The sequence below is a fragment of the Zonotrichia albicollis genome, chromosome 8 (assembly GCF_047830755.1).
Source record: "Zonotrichia albicollis isolate bZonAlb1 chromosome 8, bZonAlb1.hap1, whole genome shotgun sequence".
NCBI lineage: Eukaryota > Metazoa > Chordata > Aves > Passeriformes > Passerellidae > Zonotrichia > Zonotrichia albicollis.
The window spans coordinates 29,870,487-29,894,646 of NC_133826.1; the positions used below are offsets into that span (position 1 = coordinate 29,870,487).

Consider the following 24,160-nt stretch of genomic DNA (forward strand, 5'->3'; position numbering starts at 1 on the left):
ATGAGGATGGGGCAGCGTGCTGAGATGACACGGCTGAAATTCAGGCAGCTGCTCTGCAGTGGGCATCATCCAGGGATGCAGGGATTGAAGGTTTTTGGGCTAAAAAATAATTTTCAGGCTAAAATATAATAGTTTAGGCCTCTTTCCTGATAAAGGGGACGTGCACCAGAGCGTGGTGCTGAGCCCCGAATGGAGCATCATGGTTTTTCTTCCTTTTTATGTTTCACGTGGATGTTCTGTAAATATATTCTTTGGTGGAATGTCTTGAAGTCAGTATTTTCAAGTATTTTTCTCCTTGTTGCCCTGATTATTGGGGTTAAATAGGTATATTCCAGCAGTATTTCCAACAGAAGGAACGAGGCTGTGATTTTTAATAGTTTTATTCCTTTTGCAGTGAGGCACCTGGCCTGCTTGGTGTCTCATCTTCAAGAGCTCTGCTCAGACTAGAAACTGCTTCTGAAAGGGGCAGGAAACAGGACATGATCTCATTTGTCCATGGAGGAGAAACAAAAGGACTGACCTTAAATACTGACTGCCAGGAGCTCTGTGTGCCTGTCAGATTTATTTATTTATTTATTTTTAATTCTATAGTCTAGAGAATTTTGCTTCTGCGTTAATTTTGTGGTGTTTTGGTGCAACTCTGCAACCATTTTGTTGAGAAGAAAGAATCTCAGAGTTTTGGGAGTTGGATGAATGTTAAGTGGGAAGGTGATGTGGGTTTGAGAGGTGACTCTTAAAACTGAAGCGAGAGCTTGGTTCTCTCTTAGAGGATTGAGGATCTGTCTGCCACCTCAAGCTCTGCCTTGCTGGGTGGATTTGCCTGTATGAATTTCTTGGCTTTTGCAGATAATAGGCCATGAAATATGTATAACTCAATATACAGCTGCTTCTGTGAGTCTTGCTAATATAAATATTCTGTGTCTTGGCAGTTTAGTAGCAATTTATAATATCTTTGCTCTCATTTAGACTTTCCATAATGGGAGCCCTGGTTTTTTTTTGTAGAGCAGAATGTTGCATCAGTCTCCGGTTTTAACTTTTAACTCCAGTTTTTACTCCTGCACCAGTGTTAAGGATTTATGGGATGCACCTTCCATAGGTCCCTGGCCAAGTGAGCAAGGGAGGGATGATGCAATTCCAGAGGGAGCTCCCTGTGGGTTTGGGGCTGTCTGGATGAATTCTGGGTGGCAGTTAAGAAAAAGAATGGAAACCAGAGCAGGATTCTGGTCTGTGAGGCCAATTTCAGCCAGGTGTCCTGCAGGACTGGGAATTGCTTTGCTCCAGGCTGATTTCCAGGCTGAGGAATGGCAGGGATGTGAGAGTGGAGAGAGGGTAGGATAAATACCATATAAGGGGTGCTGTGGATAAAATGAGGAGATTGAAATCTCACCCAAGAGTTCAAGCCTTGCGCAGTGTGCTCTTGCAGAGGAGGAAACCCTTGTGCAGTGGATTGGGATGTGAGAGAAGGAAAAACTTCAGAGACTCCTGCAGTGGTGGAGGGTTTGAGGAGGAAAAACTCCAGCACCTTCCCACTAGCTGAGGATGGATGCTGGGCTTGTAATGACAGCACTGCTGCTGGTGTTTTACTGGTAGAACCAGTTCATCCTCTGTAGGAAATATTTCCTTTGCTGTGCTCTCGTTGTTTTTTGGGTTTGGGTTTTGCAAAGCTCATAGGTGAAAGCAGTGTGAAAATAAAAGCTGAAATTCGTGTGAGGACGTGGGGGAAAATAAAATAACACTGAGCATTGGTGAAATGAAAATGGAGTGCACAGGAGTCTTAAAAAATGCATCAAGAGCAGAGGAAGATGAAGCCCTAATAAAAATCAGATGAAGACAGCTTTTATGTCTCTGAAGAACAGGCTAACAGAAATAGACTGTTTTTATTACAAATACCTCAGCCATTACATAACATTCTAAGTCAATGCTAACGAGCTCGTCTGTTACACATTGCAAATACTGGAGGGAGAAACTGTTTAACATTCCCATTGTTCATGGTTTAAATTATCTGCCACTGCCTTGATTAACAGGCCAATTAGAGTGCAGAATCAGCCTTACATGTCTTCAGTCTGCAGCGTGATGGTGAGAAATTGTAACTGATGTTTATTTGGAAATAATGTGGGCTGCATTTCCAGGGTCTCCCGGCATCAGGGACAGGAGTGGCTGCACTTTGTGTTCAGTTCACAGAACTGGGTGACTGAGTGAAGAGGGGGTCTCTTCAATACCAATTTAATCCATGCACAGCTGATTCCCAAGTGAAATGGCAGCCTTTCTGGGGTTTTACCTAGTTGGGCTGTAAATTGTCATTTGGCAATGATTAGGCTGCACTGCTTGCTTAAGTTAGCAAATCAAACTTTGTGTGCAGCCCTTCTCAGGCTGCCCTCATGAAATGAAATAAATCTCTACACCTTGGTTTAAAATTCGTATTTTGTAAACAAGTGACTGTTGCTAGATTTTATTGTTTGTAAATTTTAACTTAAAATTTCAATCTACAGTTAAAATTTTAAGGAATGCTTGCAGCAGTAATGATTTAAGATGCACTTCAAATGATTTGTACCTTCAGCTTAGGTGGAAGTGCAGCAACATTTGCTTTTTGTTTGAGATGCCAATAATTTCCTCTCAGTTAAAGACCTGATACTGCTTTAGGACTTCTGTTTCAAACTCACTGAAGGACCTCAGTCTTAATATCAATGAATTGATGCTTTCATTTTGAAAAAGAAATAAATAGTGATTTACAGGGCTTGTTTTGTAGTCATGTTTAGGACAGTCTGTGCACAGCAGAAGTCCTCTAATGAAAAGGAGCAAGAACATTTTTCCTTGACAATGCAAATTAGAAAGATGTATTTTAGCAGGAAAAGCTTGCCTTTGGCTTGTGGCATTTCTGAGTGGTTGCTTTGCTGGAGTCACCTTGGTTAAGAGATGTTTTTCATGCCAGGGATGGAGCCACCAGCATGGACAGAGCTTCGTGGGACACACAGAGCTCTGGTTAACAAAAAGTTCCTTGCTAAGTTTTTAATAATGTCTTGAGCCTGAATTGTTTACTGCATCTTGAAAGCAAAGTGTCAAGGGATGTGTGGGTTGGTTTTTTTTTTTTTTTTCTGAGCAGAATAAACAGAAGCAAGAGCAAGTGAAGATGTTAAAGCTGCTCTGCAGCCATTTGGCAGATGCAAGTTAACTTCCATGAAAAATGGATTCTGCATAAAGCTGCCTGTGCTGATAAGGCTTTTTCAATTCAGCTTCTCATCTTTTTTTCCCCCTTTTTTTTGTGGTCAAACCCAGTCTGAAGCAGAGATCTGGAGTGTCCCTTGCTGTAATGAACTGCTGCTGCCCAGAGCTGCTGTCAGCGTGCTGTTGGCAGCTGCATCTCCTCATGCTGAGCATTCCTCAGTGAACAGGGAGATGTGGCTGAGTCACAGGCAGAGGCATGCAAGCAGAGCTCCAGGGGAGAATGGGCAGCAGGTAGAGAGCCTGGGAGTGCCTGTCAGCTCTCCCCAAGCTGGACCACACCGAGGAACAGAATTCTGCCACCTTTATTTGCATTGCAGGGAGATTTTTGTACTGCTGCTGACAGAGTGTTACAAGCTGGAGCATTTGGCAGCCCTGGCTCTCACTGTCACAGTGGGAGTATCTTAAAAACCTTCAAAATATGCTTTATTTAACATCTCTTTAATACAGACAAGAAATGGTGGGGTTTTTTTGATGTACATAAATCAGGTTAGGAATAATAGGAGTAATGGGCAGCAAAGAATTTGGACAAGGTGGGAAGTTTTAAATGTGGTGACAAGTAGCTTAAGTCATTACATAAGTGATTAGAGTAACTGTTTTAAACTTTTTTATATAATGCTGAGGTTGTACAAGAGTTCAAAACTGGTTTTGCTGTAGGTTCTTATTGTTGAGTGCTTTCATCTTCAGGTTGGACCCTTCACAACAAAATTACCTTGAGAAGATGAACAGAAAAGAATTGGGGGGAAAAGCTGGAAAAGAGGGGAATAATTTTGGCATGTGTGTTGTAAAGAAGAGAGGAAATCCTTAAGGATGTAGCCCTAGAATGGTTCTTGTGCACTCTCAAAATATTCTGCAGGAGCTCATGAACAGAGGAGCTTGCCTGACCATTATTTCAAAGCAACTAATAACAAATTTCCAAAATAAAACCTCTTACATGTAATTATTTCTTATTTAAACATTAATTTATGAATAGGGGCTTTGGAAAAACAAGTATAAAATTTTTGACTTATTTGCAGTTGAGGTCAGGGATACTTAAAAGATACAGAAAAGCATCATGAGAAACCTGCTCAGTGTTGTTGTTCCTGGGGAAGAAATCTGAAAATAGGTCTCACTTCCTCTGTGAAAAAAACATGAATTGTTTCATGGGGCTGGAAATTGTGGTAAACGAGTAGGAAATGGAAGTTTTGGAATGATTGAACTTTTTTCTCCTGATCTGTCCTGCTCTCTGTCCACTGCCCAGGTTAACATGGGGTGGGTGGGAAGGGTTGGGATGTTCCACCAGCTCAGTGAGGGTTGGCAATAAAGAGGTTTTTACAGCAAGTATTAAAGTGTAAGGGGAAAATGAAGCAGTGGAAAGATGGGCATTGGCTGTAAATGGAAGGATGCCACCAAGGAAGATGCTCCCCATGTCACTCCGTGTGTGGGGAGAAGGATTTGCTGATATTTTTGCCTTTCCAGGCTTCTGCTGGGTGGTGTGGCTCAGTTGAGCAAGAGACAGAGTGGTGCTTGTGACAGTGTGCAGAGTGTGTTTGTAATTTTTGATGGGATTGTTTGTGATCCTAACCATTAACAGATGCCTTTACAGAGAGCTGCTGGAGTCTGGATAAACTGAAATCTAAATCTAAATGAGCTCTGAAGAAGCTTGGTGAATAGTTGTAATTTTTTTCAGTTAAAAATCTTTTCTGACAGGTAAGACAGGTCATGCTAATGTTCTGTATTCCCAGAAAATGCTGCTGTTTGAATCCTGCACTTTGATAGCAGGTACACAGCTTCTTTCTGCAAGAATTTCCCTTCATTTATTCCCTTATCTTGTGCTCAAAAATAGGCAGCAATTCAGTTTGGTGAGCTTTGAAGTTTTCTCATTCTTCCAAATAATGGAAATTTCTTTAATAAATGGGTTTTGCAAATCTTAAAAATAAGTCTCATTTGGCATCTGCAAGTTGAAAAGCTAATTGGGCAAAAGCACTTGCATTGTTCTGTTCCCAGAAATAATGAGAACTCTTATCATTATGATGCTCTCTTTAATTCTATAGAAACTGTTTGGGGTTTTTTTTTTTTTGGTCCTGGCTTTCTTCCAGAACTTCAAAACTCCTGCCTCAATTAAAAATTCACAATTTATGAAAGTTTCTTAACCAGCTGCGCAAAACTGGAAAATCAAAAATCTGTCTTGCAAAAAATTTGCTTAATGTTTGATGTGAAAGAAATCCGAAAAGACTTGTAAAGACATTATCAGGCTGAGAAGAAATAAAATAACTTGCTCTAAAAGTGACCTGCCTCTGCCAGGACCAGGTTGGAGCATCCCAGCAGAGGTTAACTCAAAACCTAATTAAAATCACTTCTATCTAGATCTTTTAAACCAGGCATCAATATTTTTTTTTTTGGCTAAGGATTTGAGCCTTAAGGCTGAGTTTGGACACCATGTATTTCACTTCTTCAAGGTACCTGACCACCAGAGTAGGATATATTTTCTGTATTTATATATATATGTAGGATATATATTCTGTATTTTCTGTAGGAGTCATACTTGCTTAAAAGTGCTGCTGCTTGAGGTGGCAGATGTTGGGCTTTTAGTCCAGAATACCGAAAAAACTTCGGTACAAGAATCACCAGAGTTTTAACAATTTTTCATTATCTAACCTCTGGAAATGCAAAGAATTATCAGACACAAAATTCTCTGAAGGGAATTCCTTAATTTGACCGTGTTTGATATTCCACTTGGAAAATCAATATTTTTTGAAATCAAATTCTGTTTGAATTGTAAAGTTATCATTGCAATAGAAATAGCAGTATTTCATTATAAAGCTACAGCAGGCAGGGATATTATATCTTCTGCATATGCAGTAGTGAAATTTTTAGGGAGGAACTTCCTAATTTCAGCATTTTATTTTAAGACTAGCTGTATTTATACTTGAGTGCATCTCTGAATTGTCTCCTTAGCTCCTTGTAAAAGGCAGAAGTCAGTGTAAGGGGTGTCTTGATGAGCAGCTTCACTTGGTAGAAAGCTTCAGACCAAACTTGGGCCATTGGTTTGAAACATGGAAGAAAGAGACAAACATTGAAAGCATTGAATTCCTGGATAACTGCATTGTTGGAGGTAATATTTAAATAGTATTTATGGGGATATTGAACAACTTGATTTGTTATTCTGACTATAAACATGCAAAAAATCCAGTGAGTGAAATGAAAACTGCTTTATTTCCACCCAGAGTTCCTAAACAGCTGCACTGGCATCATTTCTATCTGTGAGGGGAGGGAGTGGGACCAGAATCTCTCACTCACCTGAGGTCAAAAAGGAGATTTCCTAAGCTCTGGAAACACCAGAAATGATCTTAGCTGAAAGCAGCTGTGTGAAAGTATTGAGTGCAGTTTTGACAGTGTGAGTTTAACCTGTCTGTGGCTTTTTAATCCCCTGTGATGTGGACACATTTAAGTCATGCGGATTCTCATGGAGCCTGCTGATCAAGCTGCTTTTGGCAGGGCTGTTCCACAGGAATATGGTTGCATTGAAATATTCATGCACATACAGATATTTAAATCTATGGTTAGAGACAAATTTAAGGTTTGCTGTACTTGGATCTGTGAGGTTTTTAATTTTTTTTTTTTTTTTAATTTAATAGAACTGACATAATTTTTTTTTCTGCAATAATCATCCTAAAAGTTTGTGTGGTGCCATGTTAGCCTTAAAATGCTCCCAACAAAAATTCCCTGAGCTGTTGTGGTTTGTTGCTGGTTTTCCTGTTGGAAAGCCAGGATTTAGTTGATTTCTCCCAAAAAAATGGGTTCCACAAGCTGCCTTGTAGCCTTTCTAAGGCAGCAGATTTACTTTCCCTGTAGATTGCTGGTTCAGAGTAACACATGCTTTGAAGTAATTTCTGAGCAGAGTTTGTTTTTGTGGGTGGCTAATTTGGGTTGCTTTTCATTGCTTAGCTTAGCTCTATTTAGATTGCTGTTAAAACTGATGCTGACATATTTGTGGATGGCCATTTCTGGCATCCCCAAATTCCATTTTTATAGGATAATGCCCTGAAATGGCTGTCTTGTGTCATGGTGTGTTTCCCACCTCACAGACTCAGCTTTGGTGCAGTTTTGGAAAGACTTTCTTAGGCTTTAAAGAAGAACTATTTGAGGAATAATTGAACTAGCAAAGCCTGCTAGTCTCAGGATGAAGTGTCTTGATTCTGAAGAGCCAAACTAATTTTGATTTTTTTTCCATTTGATGCCTCTTAACTCTTCTGTAGATTGTGTCCATCCTCCAGCTCTCCCAAGGAGGTGATGGGTACATGGAGATGATTATTAAAGAGTTTTTTGTCCTTCTTAGCTGCCAATCTCCATGGATTTTACAGAGTCCATGCAATCAGTGCTTTGTGCTGGAAACCAGTGAGCCCAAAATCTAGAGATGGAAGAGTGAGACTTCCTAAAGAAATGAAACTTGTATAGAATGAACTGCACTGAGATCTACCCAAGATCTCTTCAAAATTTTGAGGAGTTTTTCTTGTAGGCCATAGAGCCTTGATGGAGATAGATGAAGGAAAAGCTTGGAGTCCCCAAAGTTTTCCTGCAATTTTCAGCCTGCTTGATAATGAACTTTGCTGCAAGTGGCTCTTGAAGGAAAGGGAAATCCTGATTTCAGAGGCTTTATTAGATACTTACATTTGACAGAGATTTATTTGCTAGAGTATTACCAAAGGTTCTCCAAGCTTGTTTTTGTGTCATATTAAGCTTGAGAGTGCTGCAGTTCTTAGGAATTCTTAATAGTGGGATAAATGGCCAGAGCTTTTGTGTATTTGTTTAGTTGTTATGTTTTTGTAAATAAAAATTGGGCTAAAAATGGTGGCTCCAGAGGTGAAAATATAAAACCATCAAGAAGAGATTGTTGATAAACATCTATGTCAGAGAAGTATTTAATTGTAATTCCATTTTTTATCTGTGTGCAACCTTCCCTCTTCAAAGCCACATCCAAACCCCGTGTACTCAATAATTGCACAGTATTCCGGAGTGTCCTTTTAAAATCATAGGATTCCATGAGACTGGGTTACAAAAAGCACAAAAAAAGGCTTTCTTGGGTTCCAAGTACTTTGATTCCAGTATCCTCTGTTTTTTGTTTTAAATTGGCATTCTCTTTCTGTAACTGATTTAAACTGGTCTCTTTTCTGAAGATCACACAGTTGTTTTTCAAAAATTCATATCTAGCTGGAGATTATGCTTAGATTTTACAGTAGTGGGCAATTTCTTCAGTTCTAGAATCTAAATGTGCCAGACTTACAGTTGAAATGAAAACCTTGTCTTAAATTTTTAATGCCACATTTTTATGTGCAGTGAAATTTTTTTTTAATTTGATTTGAGAGCATCTGCCTCTAAAACCAATGGCATATGTGATTGCCATAAAAAGTTTAATTATATATATATATGTGTGTGTGTGTGTGTATATATGTATGTATGTATAAATAGTAGGCTGAAGAGGTGTGGGCTGGGGGTTAAGATGGAAGGACTGTATTAAATCTAACTGGAATTCTGCTGAAGAAATCTCTGGACATGTTGCACTAAAAACCAGACCATTTTTGTCTAGGTAGGGGTTTAAAAATACAATGTATAAAATATGGTTTGTCATCTGGTCTGACAAGAAATTAGGAGTCAAGCTGTTAAATGTTTTATACTTCTTGCAACTCAGTTCTCAAAAGTGACTTCAAAATATGGAATATTTTTACCTTGTTTAAGTAATTTTTTTTCTGAAGCAGAGGTGACACCTTTTTGAGGCTGCAGTTGTTCCTAATGGAACATTATCCAAAGTTTGCAGGAGTAACAAATTGTATCATTAAATTCTAAACAAGTCATAGAGGTGAGTTCTAAAATCATCAAGAGAGCTAGAAATTTAGTGGGATATATGTGGGGTTTTACTATTAAAAACACATGTTTGTAGTCTGGAACCCACTGCATTCAGTTTGTTCTTTACCAGCTCTAAATGTCTAAGAGGGCACAAGTAAATGTTCCTTAACAGAGACCAGGATATTTAGAATTTGTGGCAGCCCCTTTGTGTGCTATTTTCTGTACTAAAGTTTCTGAGTTCCTTGAGGGTTTAAAACAGTTGGAGTCTGAAAAAATAGTCTGCTACAGAAATTAGAGTAATAATTTTTACCCTGAAATCTTCAAGGCACAGTGATTTAATAACATTGCAGAGCAGGTTTGCTCCAGAATTTTGGGAGCACTGTGCTCTCTGTAGCTGTGCATAATAGTAACTGTAATATCAGGTCTAAATATACTTAAATATATATATATATTGTAAATTATTGAGTATATTGACCTGCTGAATTGAAATTATTTATTTTGTGCAAGTCAGATTACTGAGGAATGTGCAGTTTTAATCATTGTAAACCAGTTTATTTTCCTGTGTAATACAAGTTGGGGAAAAACTTGTCAAACAGTATGAATTTTAATGGTATAAAAGGCTTAGAGCTCAGTTGTAATGAGCAGACTAATTTTACTAAATTCAACATAAAAAGGGGTATTCAGGGAATGTGTTTACTGCCCTGTTCTTGGAGCTGTCAGACGTTCTAGGAAGAGCAGTTGTTACAGTGAAGGTTTGCCCAAGTATGAAATCTGGATTGCTCTGGAAAAAAGAGTGCTATTATGATGAAGATTTTCCATATTTCATCTCTACCAGAGGTGCAGGCTTTGGAAGAATATGACAGAAGATTATTTTAAACCACCCTCAAACTGCTTTCTGCTTGCTTTGTCTGTTTCTGTTGAGTCTTTGCTGCCGTTAACAATTTTGGGGGTAAAAAAATGACCCGAGTTGTCTTTTTTAAGTTTATTTATTTTATTTGCCAGTTTTTAGATTATTCACCATTATGAAACCACTTGTTGTTACAAGCTCCTTGGCTGGGATGAGTCTTGGGCCAAAAATTAAAGTTGTGGATGAGCTGTTTGCACTTGAAAGAACGTGATACAGTTACAGGATCACCTGAAAGCTGCTTTGCCACCCTCTGCAGTGGGCAGTTATTGCCCAGCACCTTCTGTGATGCTCCAGGATGATTGTGGTGGACTCTTTATCATAAATACAAAATCTAGATTCCAGCCACAGACTTGGCTGCTAGGCTGTCCCTCATCTATCCAAAAAAACGAGCTACACTGCAAGGTTCCACTGGGAGCCAAAGCTCAACGCTCAAATATCTTGACAGGAAAAAACCCACCCAGTCTGAAAGATGAATGATCTTATCTTTGGAGTTATCAGGCAACCTTTCACTCTTGGTTAGCTGCAATCCAGCATGTCAGGCTTTGCCCATCACTGTTATTCATGGCCAGACTGCTGCTTCTGCCTGATCCAGGCAGACTGGTTTAGCAGGCTGGCTCTGCATCACACATGGGGCTCTGCACTGGCTTTTTCTGCTGGGAGGAGATTCAGTTTAGCAGAAGGAGTTCTGTGAAAGGGCCTGGCAGGCTCTGTCCCTTCCACTCCTCTGTTCCTCTCTGTTCCCAGCCTTGTATTTATGATAGAAAATCCACCACAGTTATCCTGGAGCACCACAGAGGGGCTGGGCAGTGACTGCCAGGAGCACAGGGTGGCAAAGCAGCTTTCAGGTGATCCTGTAACTGCAATAATTGTGCTCACACGTTCTTTCAAAGGCAAACAGCTCATCCAGAGCTCTGATTCCCAGCCCTGTTTCACCCTGCTCCCGTCCTGCATTTTGTATTTTTGGATGACACATAAAATAACTGTTGGTGTAACAGTTGCTGTTGAAATAGCCAAGTGCTGACTAATCTGGGAGTTGCTGCCTTTTTCTGAGGGGAGAATATTTTCTTGGCCCCATACAAGGCTGGAGATTGTCTGCATGGATTGTAATAGAACAGCTTCTGGCCCAAGTTGTGCCGAAGCTGAGCCATCCCAAGGTTATTTGCCATCTTCATTTCTTTTCAATCATGGCTTGGAAATTGAGGTAGAAGGCAGAGGAGGATGGAAGTGTTATCATACCTGTATAAATTAAATTTCCATGGTATTTGACATTGCTGAATGTCTGTCATGAGCAAGTAGGTGCTTTGTCCTTGCAAACTCTTAATCCATGAGCACCTTGCATGGGAATCCCATTCCCTTTGGAGATCTGGGTTTGACATGGGAGTTTGATCACTGAAAGGTTTGAGCAGGATGTCTTCCTTCTTGCTGCCTGCTTTTAGATTGAAACACAAGTATTTGAGCATCTATAACTTCTGGAATTCATATAGAAACAGATGAAAAATTGTTGTTGTAAAGAGGGTGGCAGGATTTTTGACTGTGACGAGAAATCAGGGTGTATAATAATGTTCTGTTTGAGTGAATGCTCGCTTGTGTTCCTGCCTGGTGATGAGCAGCAGCTCTGCAAGTTCCTTCCAAGAACTTGTAGAGAAGGATCACAGTTAATTACTGGGTTCTTTCTCTCAAGGCCTGTTATTCTGGAGGGAGGAGAGCAATGACCTGCTCCCAGAGCCCTGTAATTTACTGCTGCAGGAAGAATAGTGGAACTCCTGGTTTAAGGAATTCTCACTCTCCTCCTCTGAGCAGACTGTGTTCTGGTTTTGACAAACAAAAAATTCTTCTTCTGTGTATTTAGTGTCTCTGGCTGCTGTGTTCGTGATGGTTTTAATTGGAGAAAAAAGAAGCAGATTCCAGAAATACTGTACTGCAGTAACTGTTAATTGTCTCAGTACTTGGCTTTGGGAGTGGGTGAGGTCATTGAGCTTCCCCAGTGGGGAAGGAGCTGCTGGTGGAAATTCTGTGTGTTTGTGGGCTTTGGGATTGGCTTTTTATTATTCATTTTCTAGTGAAATCATGGATGGTATTTACTATTTTATCAAATTTAACATCAAACCAGTGTTTGATGTTAATTAAATGCTGACCCTCCTGATTTATATTGAAGAGATAGAAATACTTGAAAATTCCTGATGTTATGTAAGGATAAGGTTTCTGGAGTTAATGCATTCCTTGGCATCCTGCAGAATTCTTAAATGAAACAGTGCTAATGGTGTTAAATATGCTGTCCACTTGTGCCCTGTGAACTCTGACTTCAGTCTTGGCTCCTGTTCAAGTTGTTTCACTTTTGTGCTGTTTTTCTCCACAGGCCGATTTTGGTTCAGGTTGTTTCAGTTTTGTGTTATTTTTCTCCACAGGCAGATTTTGGTTCAGGTTGTTTCACTTTTGTGCTGTTTTTCTCCCCAGGCAGATTTTGAGGAGCGAACGGAAGGTACCGGACTCGATGAGTTTCCAGCGAAATGTCGGAAAAGTCAGGCCAGAGTACAAAAGCAAAGGATGGAAAAACAAAGTATGCAACACTCAGTCTGTTTAATACTTACAAGGGAAAGTCACTGGAAACTCAGAAAACCACAGGTGAGTAAGCTCTCTTTAGAGTTGCATTCTTGCAGTTTCATCATTACTGCAGTGCTAATGAAGAGTGCAGAGTATATGAGCACTTAACCACAGCATGGATTTTCATAACTGCTTGGTGCAGATTGGGGAAGGCAGCATTCATTAGAGCTTCTGCTTAGCTGTAAGCAGGAGTGTCAGTTCAGAGAGACAGCATTTGCAGCCTAGTAGGAAGTAGAATGTGGATAAATAAAGATGTGCCATTCCCCAGCTGTGCATTTTACTGCATTTACATTTGCCGTGCTGGAAATGTTTAATTAAGGAAAAGGCAATGCTCACTTACAGCTTAGGGACTTTGATTTTTTGATAAACACTGGATAAAACTTACACTGATATCTTGACTAAGGTGACTGTGAGCCTGCTTTTCATGAGTCATTGAATGGAGAACCAGGGGGAAATGATGTTCTGAAGGTTTTGAACTTGACAAAGTTGCCTAAATTGTTTTTAAAAGAGAAAAAGAGTGCCCAAGCTTGTTGAAGGTTGCCACAATATTGTTTTTTACCCAGGGCAGTAACTTGTGCTTGTTGCCTGAGTTGGGTACTTGGTAGGTTGAGTGTCCTGTGGGCTGCATTAGCTTTGTACTTGTGGTCTGGAGTAAATACAGTTTGTAGGAATGTTTTTGCAAGGGCAGCATCTGCCAGCTGAAATTTGCAGCAATAAAGAAATGGGCCAGACCCATAGGGCTATTCCTGGACTCATCAATGTACATTGAGCTCCAGGAGAGCAAGAGAATAATGCTTGACATTAACATCATGTTGTAAATGGCTTTTTTAGCTTTCTGTCACTGAAATTTGTGTATAATTCTGGAATAATGACTCACTGCTCAAAAAGTACTCAGGTCTTCCCAAACCATGTGTTTTCAACTCCCTTCTTTAAATAATAAATTTTCAAGCATTTCAAATTTTTAATTCTTAACACTCTTAAATTTTTCTGACTTTCTTACAAACCATTTTTATGTAGCTCTGTCTAAACAGAGTTGTTAACTTGCACTTTGTGTTCTGGCACCCAGTTGCTGCACGCCATGGATTGCAGAGTCTTGGAAAAGTTGCTATTTCCAGGAGGATGCCTCCCCCAGCTAATCTGCCCAGCCTGAAAGCTGAGAACAAAGGCAACGACCCCAATGTGAACATTGTGCCTAAGGATGGCACAGGATGGGCTTCAAAACAAGAACAGCACGAAGAAGAGAAGTGAGTTTGCACCTCTTTTTGCACTGAGAATTATTCTGGTTACTCCATTTCTTGCTGCTTAATGTTCAGTGTTCGGCAGTCACATAGAGCAACTTTTCTCCTTTAAGCTTTTACAGGATTTCTGTGGAATTGAAAAAATAAAATAAAAAAAAGAATTAATGCTAGCTTAGTTTGTAGGGCCATTTCTCTCAGGTTTATCCAAAAGTGTGAATTGTCGGGACCTGGGAAGAAATTTGCTACGTTGGAGTGTTCTCAGTGTAGCTGTCAGAGAGGAAATAGCACCACTATTAATTTCTGTCAGGAAGAATATTGATAGTAGAGAGATATTTAAAAGAAAAACCTTGCACAAGAAAACCCTCTTCACATTTAAGTTGAAAATGATCTGCTTATAAATTCCATATGAGGGGAAGAATGAATTTCCTTGGACATGTAAGTTTTGATGTCTGCTGACAGGAAATACTGCAGCATGTTTTTGTAAGATCAATGTCATCACCTTAAATAAAATTATCTTAAAACCCCAAGGAACACAGCAGGAAAATTAGAGAATAGCTTGCAATTTCATGAGAATATGCAAAAACCAGCTTAATTGTGCTTGTGCACAATTTGAGTTTGAGGAAACTCAAAAATTCCTGATTTGCATAAGTGTAAGTCTCTGCTTTATTTTTCTAATGATTTTTAATATTTGCACTTTAATTTTTTTTTTTTGCTAGAATACCATAAATTTTAAAGACTTTCAATTTTTTTTTTTATCTTAAGCTCTACACTATTGTTGCAGACTCCTCCAGTATGTGAAATAAAAAGACACAATTGTGGCATTGTATACCTTGTATGATACAAATTTCCCATTCTCAGTGCATGATTTGTTTCACACTTGTACAACTAAAGAAAATTGGATGAAAGGATCAGAGGATCTTAGAATATGCTGAGTTGGGAGAGACCCATCAGGGTCATGGAGTCAAACTCCTGGTCCTGCACAGGAAAAAATTAAATGGAAACTTTTCAGCTTCTAATTGGAAAGTATTTTAAAGCAGTTCTTTTTTGCCATGTAAGCCTAAAATAGGATGTGATTCTCACTGCTCAAGGTTTAAGTGTTAATTCTTTTCATACAAATTGCTCTGAAAACTCTGAAATTTAGGGGCAGTGGTTGTATGTTCCTAGTGCTTGTGAAAGCAAAAGATGAGGTTTAAAGGTTTCCTCCCTCATTTTTCTCTCCCTTTACTTTTCTTTGTGTACATTCCTACATTGAAATACCAATTTTAGACATCTCCTTAAAAAGCCGATAGACTTCAGGAATATAGTGTTGTATTTAACCTTTTATTTTAAACTTTTGAAACTGCAGAGTCACAGTTTTCTTCCCTTTGGTATTTTAACAACATCTCGCTGTGCTTCAAGGTCACTTACATTTTAAATGTTAAATCTGTGTTGTGCTGGTAGCTTGTCTGACTAAAGCAGGCTTTGCATGGCCATGTGTTAGGAGATAGCAGCAGCAGTTGTTCTGTTTACAAACAAATGAGTGACTGCCCCTTATCTGCAGCTGGGAGTTGGTTGTATTTCCATATGTATTACTCTGATAAAGGCCTCAGAATCCAGATAAAACTAGGGAGGGAGGGATTGTTCCCAGGAACAGGTGTGTATGCCCAGGCCATGAGGAAATTCTCCTAAATTCGAGCATCTGATGTGTTTGCTCAGATCTTGAGATCATTTGTTTGACTACTGCTGTGTTTGTGATATTTCAGTGTGCTTGAAATGCTGCAGTTTACATGTGAAGTGTTTTATTGTTCCTCTCAGAAGTGTTGCAGATAAAGGTTACATCTTGATAACAGCTTGCTTGAGTTTATTGCATTTTCTCTTGTATCTTTGCACTGGAGTTCACATGAATTTGTTATTATGAAAATTAATTACTTTACTGCTTTCTTGAGTTGCCACTCATTCCTGTGGGTATTGTTTCAGTCTCTTTCTTGGATAGTGCAGGCAGGATTTGATAAATTCAGCTGAGTTCTTTCACTCACCCATATTTGCAAGGCAGTGCTTAGATAATTAAAATTCTAAATGGGCTTGTATATGAAATAGGAGAAATGCAAGGAGTAGCTTCTTTAGCACTCTTGTTCCTTGTTTCACTTGTGTCACAAAGTTCAGCCATATAAGTCATAAATTCCCCAAAGCCTGCTGTAAGAAATGCAAGTGAAAAACAGAAATAAAATGAGAACTGGGGTTTTCCCCCCAGATTGTATTACTCTCTTGGAACATGAAAGTTGCATTTTGTTATCCTTATGAGAAGCTTGTGTGTTTGTGCCCAGCAGTGATGATTTTGATATTTGCCCCTCTGTCAGTTCTGAGAGTCCTGTGCAGTGCTTTGGGTTGATCACTGCAGAACCCAAATGGAACTGATTTCTTACTAGTAGTCCTCAGAAATTTAGGATCATTTTAGGATCTACTTCAGCATTTTTAGTTGTTTCTTGTCAGTGAAGTGACATGATGCCACACTGCTTCTCTCTTCACTGGTGTATAAGTGATTCTAGACTACAGGATTTACCTCATAATTCCTATTTTATCAAAAGGTCCCACTAAGGAGTCTTAGTTGATTTTAGACACTAATGCTTTGAGTCTTAAGTTACCTCAACATGCAGGTTACAGAAATAACCTTTATAGAAAGAGATTGAACAAATGACTGAATCTGCTGACCAGGAAGGGCTTGTGGCTGGGATTTTTACATGGACAAAAAGAGTGCTTGTGCCTCTTCATTAACATGGTGAGACTTGAGCCCATTTCTTAAGACTTGATGTCTTAAGCTTCTAAGCTTCAGTTCATGGTACTCATAGAGTTATTCATGATATCTTTAGCTTTCCTTATCAGTTCCTTTTATTTGGGAATTCCTGACATGTGTTTGACTTCTTTCTCTCAGTTCATGGTGGTCTTGAGGTGTTTTCCTCTGTTAACTCCCAAGGCAGGAGAACATTAATCCAGATTATTGCCTTTGATGGTTGTAGATGGATTGGGGTTTTTTTGATTGTCCAATACAATTCTTTTAAAGCTGTAATTCAGTTCATGCCTGGCTGCATTTTCTGCCCAGCCATTTTCATTCATTCCTCTCCTGTCTGGGAAATGGAATCTTGAAATAATTAGCTAATTGATTCAAATTTTTAACTGTTATAACAACTCCTTTTATATAAGAAAATGCCTTTTCTGAGGAGAAGTAGTTCTTGGTTTTCAGGTGCCCTGTTTTATTCCCTTGTTTGCAGAAGCCACCCTGACAGTGTTACTGTGTGCTCACCCTCTGGTATTGACAAGTGCTTTTGCTCATTGCAGACAGCCAGACGTGCCGCAGCCCCAGCCAAAACCTGCTGTTCCTGCTCCTCCAGAAGCAGCTCCTGTTGCCAAATCCTGGGCCAACACCAAGGCAGGACAGGATGGTGAGTGCTGCTCAGCTTCTGCTCTGCACACCAGGCTGGGAGAGACCCCACACTCAGCAGTCCCTTCAGCCTTGGCCGCTTGGGACTGGGGAAAGGTGTGGAAGCAACATTCCAGGCTGGGAAATGAGCCCATCCCAGCACTGCAGTTATCAGCAGGTCTGGCTCACTGCTACAAGCTTGGTCACCTCTTTGGAAGTGCCAAAGAAGGGATGGTGGCAGCATAAACTCTTCAGTGTGGCTGTGGTGAGGAGGGCAATTCACAGTCAGTTCCTCTAATACAAACAATTTTGGCATGGGAAGGAAAGATGTAAACAGTTGGTGGTCATTCTGATCATAGTTTTGGATCATTTTGTGCAAAGTGTGTGTAGTTTTGCTTCTGTTTAAACATGTGAAATAGCAATACTTTTCCCTTCATTTTATAAATGCCTTGGTTATTTTAGTATCAAAGTGATAGTGTTGAAGTAGTTTTCTTTCTGGGAAAAACATTAAAGGTGTGTTTGGAGGGTTATTTAACATAATTGGATGAAAGGATGGAAAATTGTTTCCATCAGTGTTAGTCTCAGCTTGAGTGTTTTCATTACAGATGTAAGTTCAGAACTAAATCTTCTTTTAAAATGCTTGTAGAGTGAGAGATCACTTAAAATTCCTCTGTCTCCATTATGATAAATAACCTGCAATGTGTTTGATTCCTTAAGTTTGAGACTTGTGAACTTTCCATGGCTATAAAATGGAGTTTAGGCTTTCCAGTTAAGAATTGAGTTCTTAAAATAATAAAATAGCATGGAGGTAATTTCTTACCTATTATATGGAGTTTGTTAACATCACATAACTAATGATTTTTTTGCACTGAGAATTAGAAGTGACAATTCTGAATACTCAATTTATGGTGCTTAATGTTCAGTGTTCTGCTGTCAAATATAGCAACTTTTCTCCTTTAAGCTTTTATAGGATTTCTGTGGAATTAAAAACAAAGAATGAGCACTGATGCAAAGTGATCTGCATAGCAGCTGATAAGATCATCTCCATGACACAGGAAATAGTGATTGGGCTCAGTAGCTTCAAAATGCATTTAGCTAATTATTTCATAGTTACCATGGCAGCTCGTGTGCCAAGCCCAGATGGCAGCCTCATTTCATTCAATTAATGCAGCCCTGGGTTTGCAGTTGGAGGCTTTCAGGAAGCAGCACTGGATGGGAATTGGCAGCAGCTGTTTGCTGTCCTGCCTTTGAAAGCCAGGCTCCACCTGTTGTGCTCCTGCTCTCCTGAGCTGCTGTTGGCTCTCAGACCTTGCTGGTTTCCAGCACTCACTCAGCCCCCTGCTCTTGGAAAATGGGAGTGAGGCAAGCAGTGTGTATTTTTCAGCTCATGCTTCAGCTAAAATTTGGAGTAAATTACTACCAAAATATCTTTTAACTTCTTTCTGAACTGCTGGTTGCCAGTCTGGCTTTTTTTAAACACAGTCAAGGAGATCTCTGGTGCTGTTACTTTGCCATTAAAACGTTGTTCACTGTGTAGGATTGAGCAGAAAACATTTTTCCAGATTCATAACACTCATGAATGTTGCATGCCACGGGATCTCAGAAAGGGCTCTCTTGCCTGGCAGGTCATCTGCTCAGTGGGACTCATTTTCTTTCCCCTTAAGTCACTGCTTGTAGCTGTCCAGGAGCAGCAGCAGTCCAGTGTCCTTTAGAAAAACCAGATTAATGTGGTCTGTATATGAAATCAGAATGAAAATTTAAAGAGTTTAAGGAAATTTGTAGACACAGGGATAAATACTGGTATTTGGTAACATGCCTTTACACAGCACAGAGTAAGGAGTTTATCCTGTGTTTAACTCTTTAAAAAACCCAACCAAATGAAAGCCCACTGGGATCCCTGCATTTTATCTTTGTGAATGATTCTGTCAGAGACTGGAGAGAACAGAAGTTTTTTGGTGGTTAAAAAAAAAGCCAGTAGTCAGGATTGGGGGGGATTTGGACACCATGTATTCAGATCCTTGTTTATGAGTTTGCCCTCTCCCCTAATCCATGTAGCCTGGTACCACCACATCCCTTAGAGTGGTCAGTAGCAGAGACAGGTCCAGGAACAGGCTGTTGCAATGGAAACCTGCACTCAGGTTATTGGTGATTTGGCACAGGAATGCTGCTGATCTAATAGGTCACTGTACATTGTGTGTATGGGGAGGAAAGTGATGCAAAGCAGGTGCCAACAAAACCTTCTTACAAGGAAAGCAAGCTTTATATGTGGCTTCCATACTATGTGCAACAGAGGTCTTTAATTCCAGTATTGAATATGATGTCAGGGGTTTTAGAAATCAAAGAATGTTTTTCTGATATTTTTTTTCATAGTGTAAAAGCTGTAGCCTTTAAAGTCATAGAGATTTCTTACTAGAGCAATAATTAATCATAAGTGTGTTTGCAATTACATAGTTGTCCATTCTTGGGTGGACTATAGTTTTAGAGTGAAAAGAAGGAAATTTTTGTCTGAAAGGAGTGGGGAAAAGTGTTACAGAGCTGAGGAACTCCAGGTACTCCCTGGGCTAAGTTTTGTTCCATTGCTGCTCTCTAGTATTTCTGGATTTGTCTTCAGCAGCTGTCACAATTGGTCCAGTAAATTTAACAACTTTAGAATTGGCAACCTTAATATTGCCAGTAAATGACTGTGGCTTTAACACTTAATGGTTTTTATTTTAAAGCTTTAATGTTCACTCCTAAAGGATGGTCAGGCTTCTGTTGCTTTCTGACCAGTTTGGACTACAGCAGGTTGTGACCCTGTGAATATCTTGCTGTGCAGGTCCACCTATTCCAATCAATAGTTATTTCCAGCAAGAATTCCCCAGTCTGCCGGCAGCTGGGGATCAGGAGAAGTCAGGCAAGGATAAGGATGCAGCTGAAGATGGATCAGGAGCCAACCTACGACCACAGAGTAAGTGTGAGCTCCAAATTGTTGTGAAATTGCTTTGTGTGGAACTTACTGCTTGTGCCCTGTACAGGAGAAATAGATGAATATGCTGTTTCAATCAGCACACTGCTACATGGAAGAAGTGGATATTTGGGCCTTTATTCTGCTTTTCTGTGTTCATGGTGTGTAGTAAATCGTGCTTTTAATCACTTCCCATTTTCCCATGTAGTTGTGCTCTGAGGAACATTTCTGTTTGCACAATACTGGCATTTTCTTACTTCAGCTGCTGATGTCACAGCAGGTGGGACACCTCTTTAAAGAACTCTCCTAGACTTAACTAATTACACAAATGGTGATCAGGGCTGGCCTTAAGTTGTTCATACTCCTGAGAGTGGAGCCTGAAAATTCCTGAAGAGGAAGTTCAGTCTACAGCATGCCAAAGAAGTGGTTGTGCCTTTAAAGGCATTGGCACCTTCTGCTCCTGGGTGCAGAGCTCTGACCAGCTGGATCTGTTTCACCAGTGGGGGATTAGATCTGGTGAAAACAACTATAACAGTGCTGGGTTTACATCTCTCAGGAAATAAATGTGTATTTCTTCCCCCAGATCACTTTAATGGGAAGGTCTTTGGGACTGTGCTTGTTACCAGTGGAAAACAAAGCTCCTTTCTCCCTCAGAAGTTTGGTTTTGATGAGGTTTGATGGACTAGATGTGCTGTCCTGCACTGTGGCTGGCACTGTCCCATGCCAGTGATAAGCACTTCAAAAAGGAGTCTGTAACTCCTTTCCTTGTTACAGGTCTTGGTTTTCCTTGATTTGTTTGTCAGGTCCTGCAGACCAAATCCATGTGCTTGTTCATGTCTTGATTTGGATCTAAAGAATAAATTATCAGGAGAAGGGAGAGGTGTCCAGCCCCAAAAGAGAGCAGCTCTGTGGCTGCAGCCTCCTGCAGGCAGTTACAGTTTTGGTCAGCACTGTACATGCTATATTAAGCCCTTCTTTCCTGACAGCAGCAAGCTAAATGAACTTGGCAAGCAGTCAGTCCCCCTTTAGCAGCTGTGCTTCCCAGCAGAGATAAGTGCAAGAACTGTAATGGATACTTAGGAGCAGAGTTTAACTCTGTTTAAAGGGTTTGTGTCCCTAAAGGAACATCATTTACAGTGTGTCTCTGAATTTTTGTCTCCATTGATCTGAGCACTGCTGCTAAGTTTACCCTGGTGGGATTTTTTTGTTTTAACCCATGCTCTGCAGGCAGAAACTTTTAAAAGAATGGAGTGCCTGGCACAAATTATAAGTCATTAAAATCCCTGACTTCACCTGGACAATTTACTTGACATTCACACCAGAAGTACAGCCCTTATCACTTCTATTCCATCCTTATCAGGCAGAGATGCAAACCAGACTGTACCTGTCTTCATTTGGATGCATTCTGTGCATTACCTTGCTTTTTGAGCTGCTTGAGAATTTCCTTACAGGCCTTTGCTGCTTAGGAGCCTTGATCTCTGCCTTGACAGCATCTTCACACTGAGTCAACAGTGGCCCACTTAGCACAGCTGAGTCTGTTTTTTTCTTGTGCTATAATCAGTATCCTTCCAAAATTGCACTGTGTTTTGGAAGGTAGAATGGGACAACTGGAGCAATCCATAAATTTAGCTCTGACCCTTGAGGAGCACAGCTGGGCCTAGGGCTGAGGAGGATCAGGAGCAGCTTCTGTTGATTCTGGAGTGGCCAGTGCTTGTTGCAGTAGCAGATAGGAACATGCATCTGCTGTGTCACCCAGGGCTGCGTGGGAACAACGTGTTCCTCACCATCCCTGGCTGGAAATCTGCAATTTCAAGTCTATTTCTGGCTTTTTGTGTGCTGATTCTGTCCATGCAGATGCTACTGATTGCAGGGATGGGGGTAATAAGAACAACTCTTCTGCTTCTCCAACAGATCAAGATGCTAAGGGACAAGAAGATGGCAGTGCTGCATCAGCAGAACAGAATGATGGCCAGAAGGCAGGAGACAAGAGGGATGTGAGGTTGCCCCAGGTCCCTCAGCCCAAGCTGAATGGCCAGCAGCAGCCCCCCATCTCATCCCAGTACAGAGCAATGATGCCTCCTTATGTGAGTGATGGTTGCATGAATCCTTTTTAAGCAGCAGGGATTGGTTTTTGGCTAGTGGGATTTTCTTGGGCCCCTTTCTGTCCCCTCCATGGAATTCTTATCAGTTCTGCTGGAAGGGCAGGACTGAAACCCAGCACAGGATGTGGCTCATGGAGTTTGAACTTGTCAGGGGTTGATTAACACTTCCAGTCACTTCCCCTTGGGGACTTGATGTCACCCACTTGAGATATTAAGCAGACTTGAGTGAAGAGTTTCACTTTATTTCCATTACTTCTTTTGATGGTCTCAATGTATTTAATGCAGTAATACTTTTTAATGAGTGGCTCCTGTTTTTAATCCCTTTTTAGATGTTTAATCAGTATCCCAGAATGGCATATCCTCCCTCCATGCAAGGTCCAACAAGATTTCCTAATTCTGAGCCTAGCAGGTAAGAAACCTAAAAATGGTTGTGGTTTTTGTCTGTGTATGAACTCTGTGACTTAATTTAAAAAAGAAATCATTTGCACTGAGTATCTCAATGGTGATTATACCCTTTATAAGAACTGACACTGGTCATCCTCCCAGGTTTTGCTTGTGTGGAGCAGTGTCATGGGGTGTCTGGAGTTTGAAAGCTCAACTGGAAAACTTGAGGCAGTTCTGCATATTACAGGGATTTTGATTGTGGGGAGCAGGAGTCACTTGCAGGAACATCTTTGAAACTTAAAGCAGTATTTTGCCCATAAAAAGACTTTTCCATTGTTACAGTGAAAGTTGTCAACTCCTGGTTGTCACCTTTGATGCTTTCCAATTCAAATTGAGCTCTAAGGCACTGTAAAAATAAATTTTCCACTTTTCTATGTATTTTTCCATAGTGTAGGGTAGCTGTGCACATGGAACAGTAATTATTTGAATTCTGGTAGACACCCAGTGCATGAGAGTTCACTGTGCTTGAAACAACAGTGCTGTATATTTCAAATAATGATCCTACAAGTTGACCTTTTCTCTGTCACTTGTGGATAAGTAGTGACAGTGGCTTTTGTTTCTGTTATTTTTTAGAGGCCCAAGGGGAAGGGGCCCACCCTCATGGTGCTCAGAGCCCATTGAACGCCCATCCATCCTCAGTGCCAGTGAGCTCAAAGAGCTGGATAAATTTGATAATCTGGATGCTGAGGCTGATGAAGGCTGGGCAGGTAAGGACATCAGCTTAATGGTCTGTTATTTGTGTGCTGAATGTTTCTGAAAGGTTAATTGAACATTTGTTTATGCATCAGGTGCTCAGAGTGAAGTGGATTACACTGAGCAGTTGAATTTCAGCGATGATGATGAGCAAGGAAGCAGTCAGAAGGAGAAGGAGAGCGGGTGAGTTGGTGCTGCCAATTAGATGGGAAATGTCACTTAACTAGATTTTGGAGAGATTAATGAAATGAGTGCAAGTACTCATTCCAGTAGCACTAATTCCAGTAATTTAATATTGTTTTCAACTGCATAACTGCCTGCAGACTCCAGCCAGCTGGGTGTGGAGTAGAAATTACCCTGACTAAGAAATGCTGAGGCTAGGAGATAAATCACCATATACCTGTGTGGAGTATGCATTCTGTTTTTATTTCTTTGCACATAGTGATGAACAAACACCATCAAAAGATTCCCAGAGTCCTGATGGCCAGAAGGAAACTGAAGAACAGACAAATGCCAAGTCTACCAGCCAGGTTTCCACAGCAGCAGCCAAAGGGTCTTACAGCAAAAGCTCTCAGCTTGATCAGGTTTGTGTGCTCCTCTCTTCAGCTCCTGTGACTGCAGCCTTGTCAGGAGAGCTCCGACTCAGGTGTCTTTCCAAACTGTCAGGTCAATTAAGGTTATGAACATGAGGGAAGGCATTAGCTGCTGAAAGCATTATCTGAGCTCTGCTAACTGATCAGGTGCTGCTCACACAACTTAGCTGCCTCTGGTTGCAGCACAAAAATAGCCTGGCTT

The 24,160-nt window shown here is 40.4% G+C and overlaps 1 protein-coding gene across 13 annotated transcripts in view; it reads left to right on the forward strand.

The window, feature by feature from the left end:
• PRRC2C (proline rich coiled-coil 2C) overlaps positions 1 to 24,160 on the forward strand; it is a 63,686-nt gene that overhangs the window by 850 nt on the left and 38,676 nt on the right. For all 13 annotated transcript variants that reach the window (XM_074546442.1, XM_074546446.1, XM_074546445.1 and 10 more), the window contains exons 2-10: positions 12,404 to 12,571; positions 13,617 to 13,794; positions 17,101 to 17,204; positions 19,998 to 20,129; positions 22,038 to 22,210; positions 22,558 to 22,637; positions 23,246 to 23,379; positions 23,461 to 23,548; positions 23,808 to 23,949. In XM_074546442.1, coding sequence (XP_074402543.1) covers positions 12,457 to 12,571; positions 13,617 to 13,794; positions 17,101 to 17,204; positions 19,998 to 20,129; positions 22,038 to 22,210; positions 22,558 to 22,637; positions 23,246 to 23,379; positions 23,461 to 23,548; positions 23,808 to 23,949 — 1,146 coding nt within the window. In that variant the 5' untranslated portion in view covers positions 12,404 to 12,456. The remainder of the gene's footprint in view (positions 1 to 12,403; positions 12,572 to 13,616; positions 13,795 to 17,100; positions 17,205 to 19,997; positions 20,130 to 22,037; positions 22,211 to 22,557; positions 22,638 to 23,245; positions 23,380 to 23,460; positions 23,549 to 23,807; positions 23,950 to 24,160) is intronic.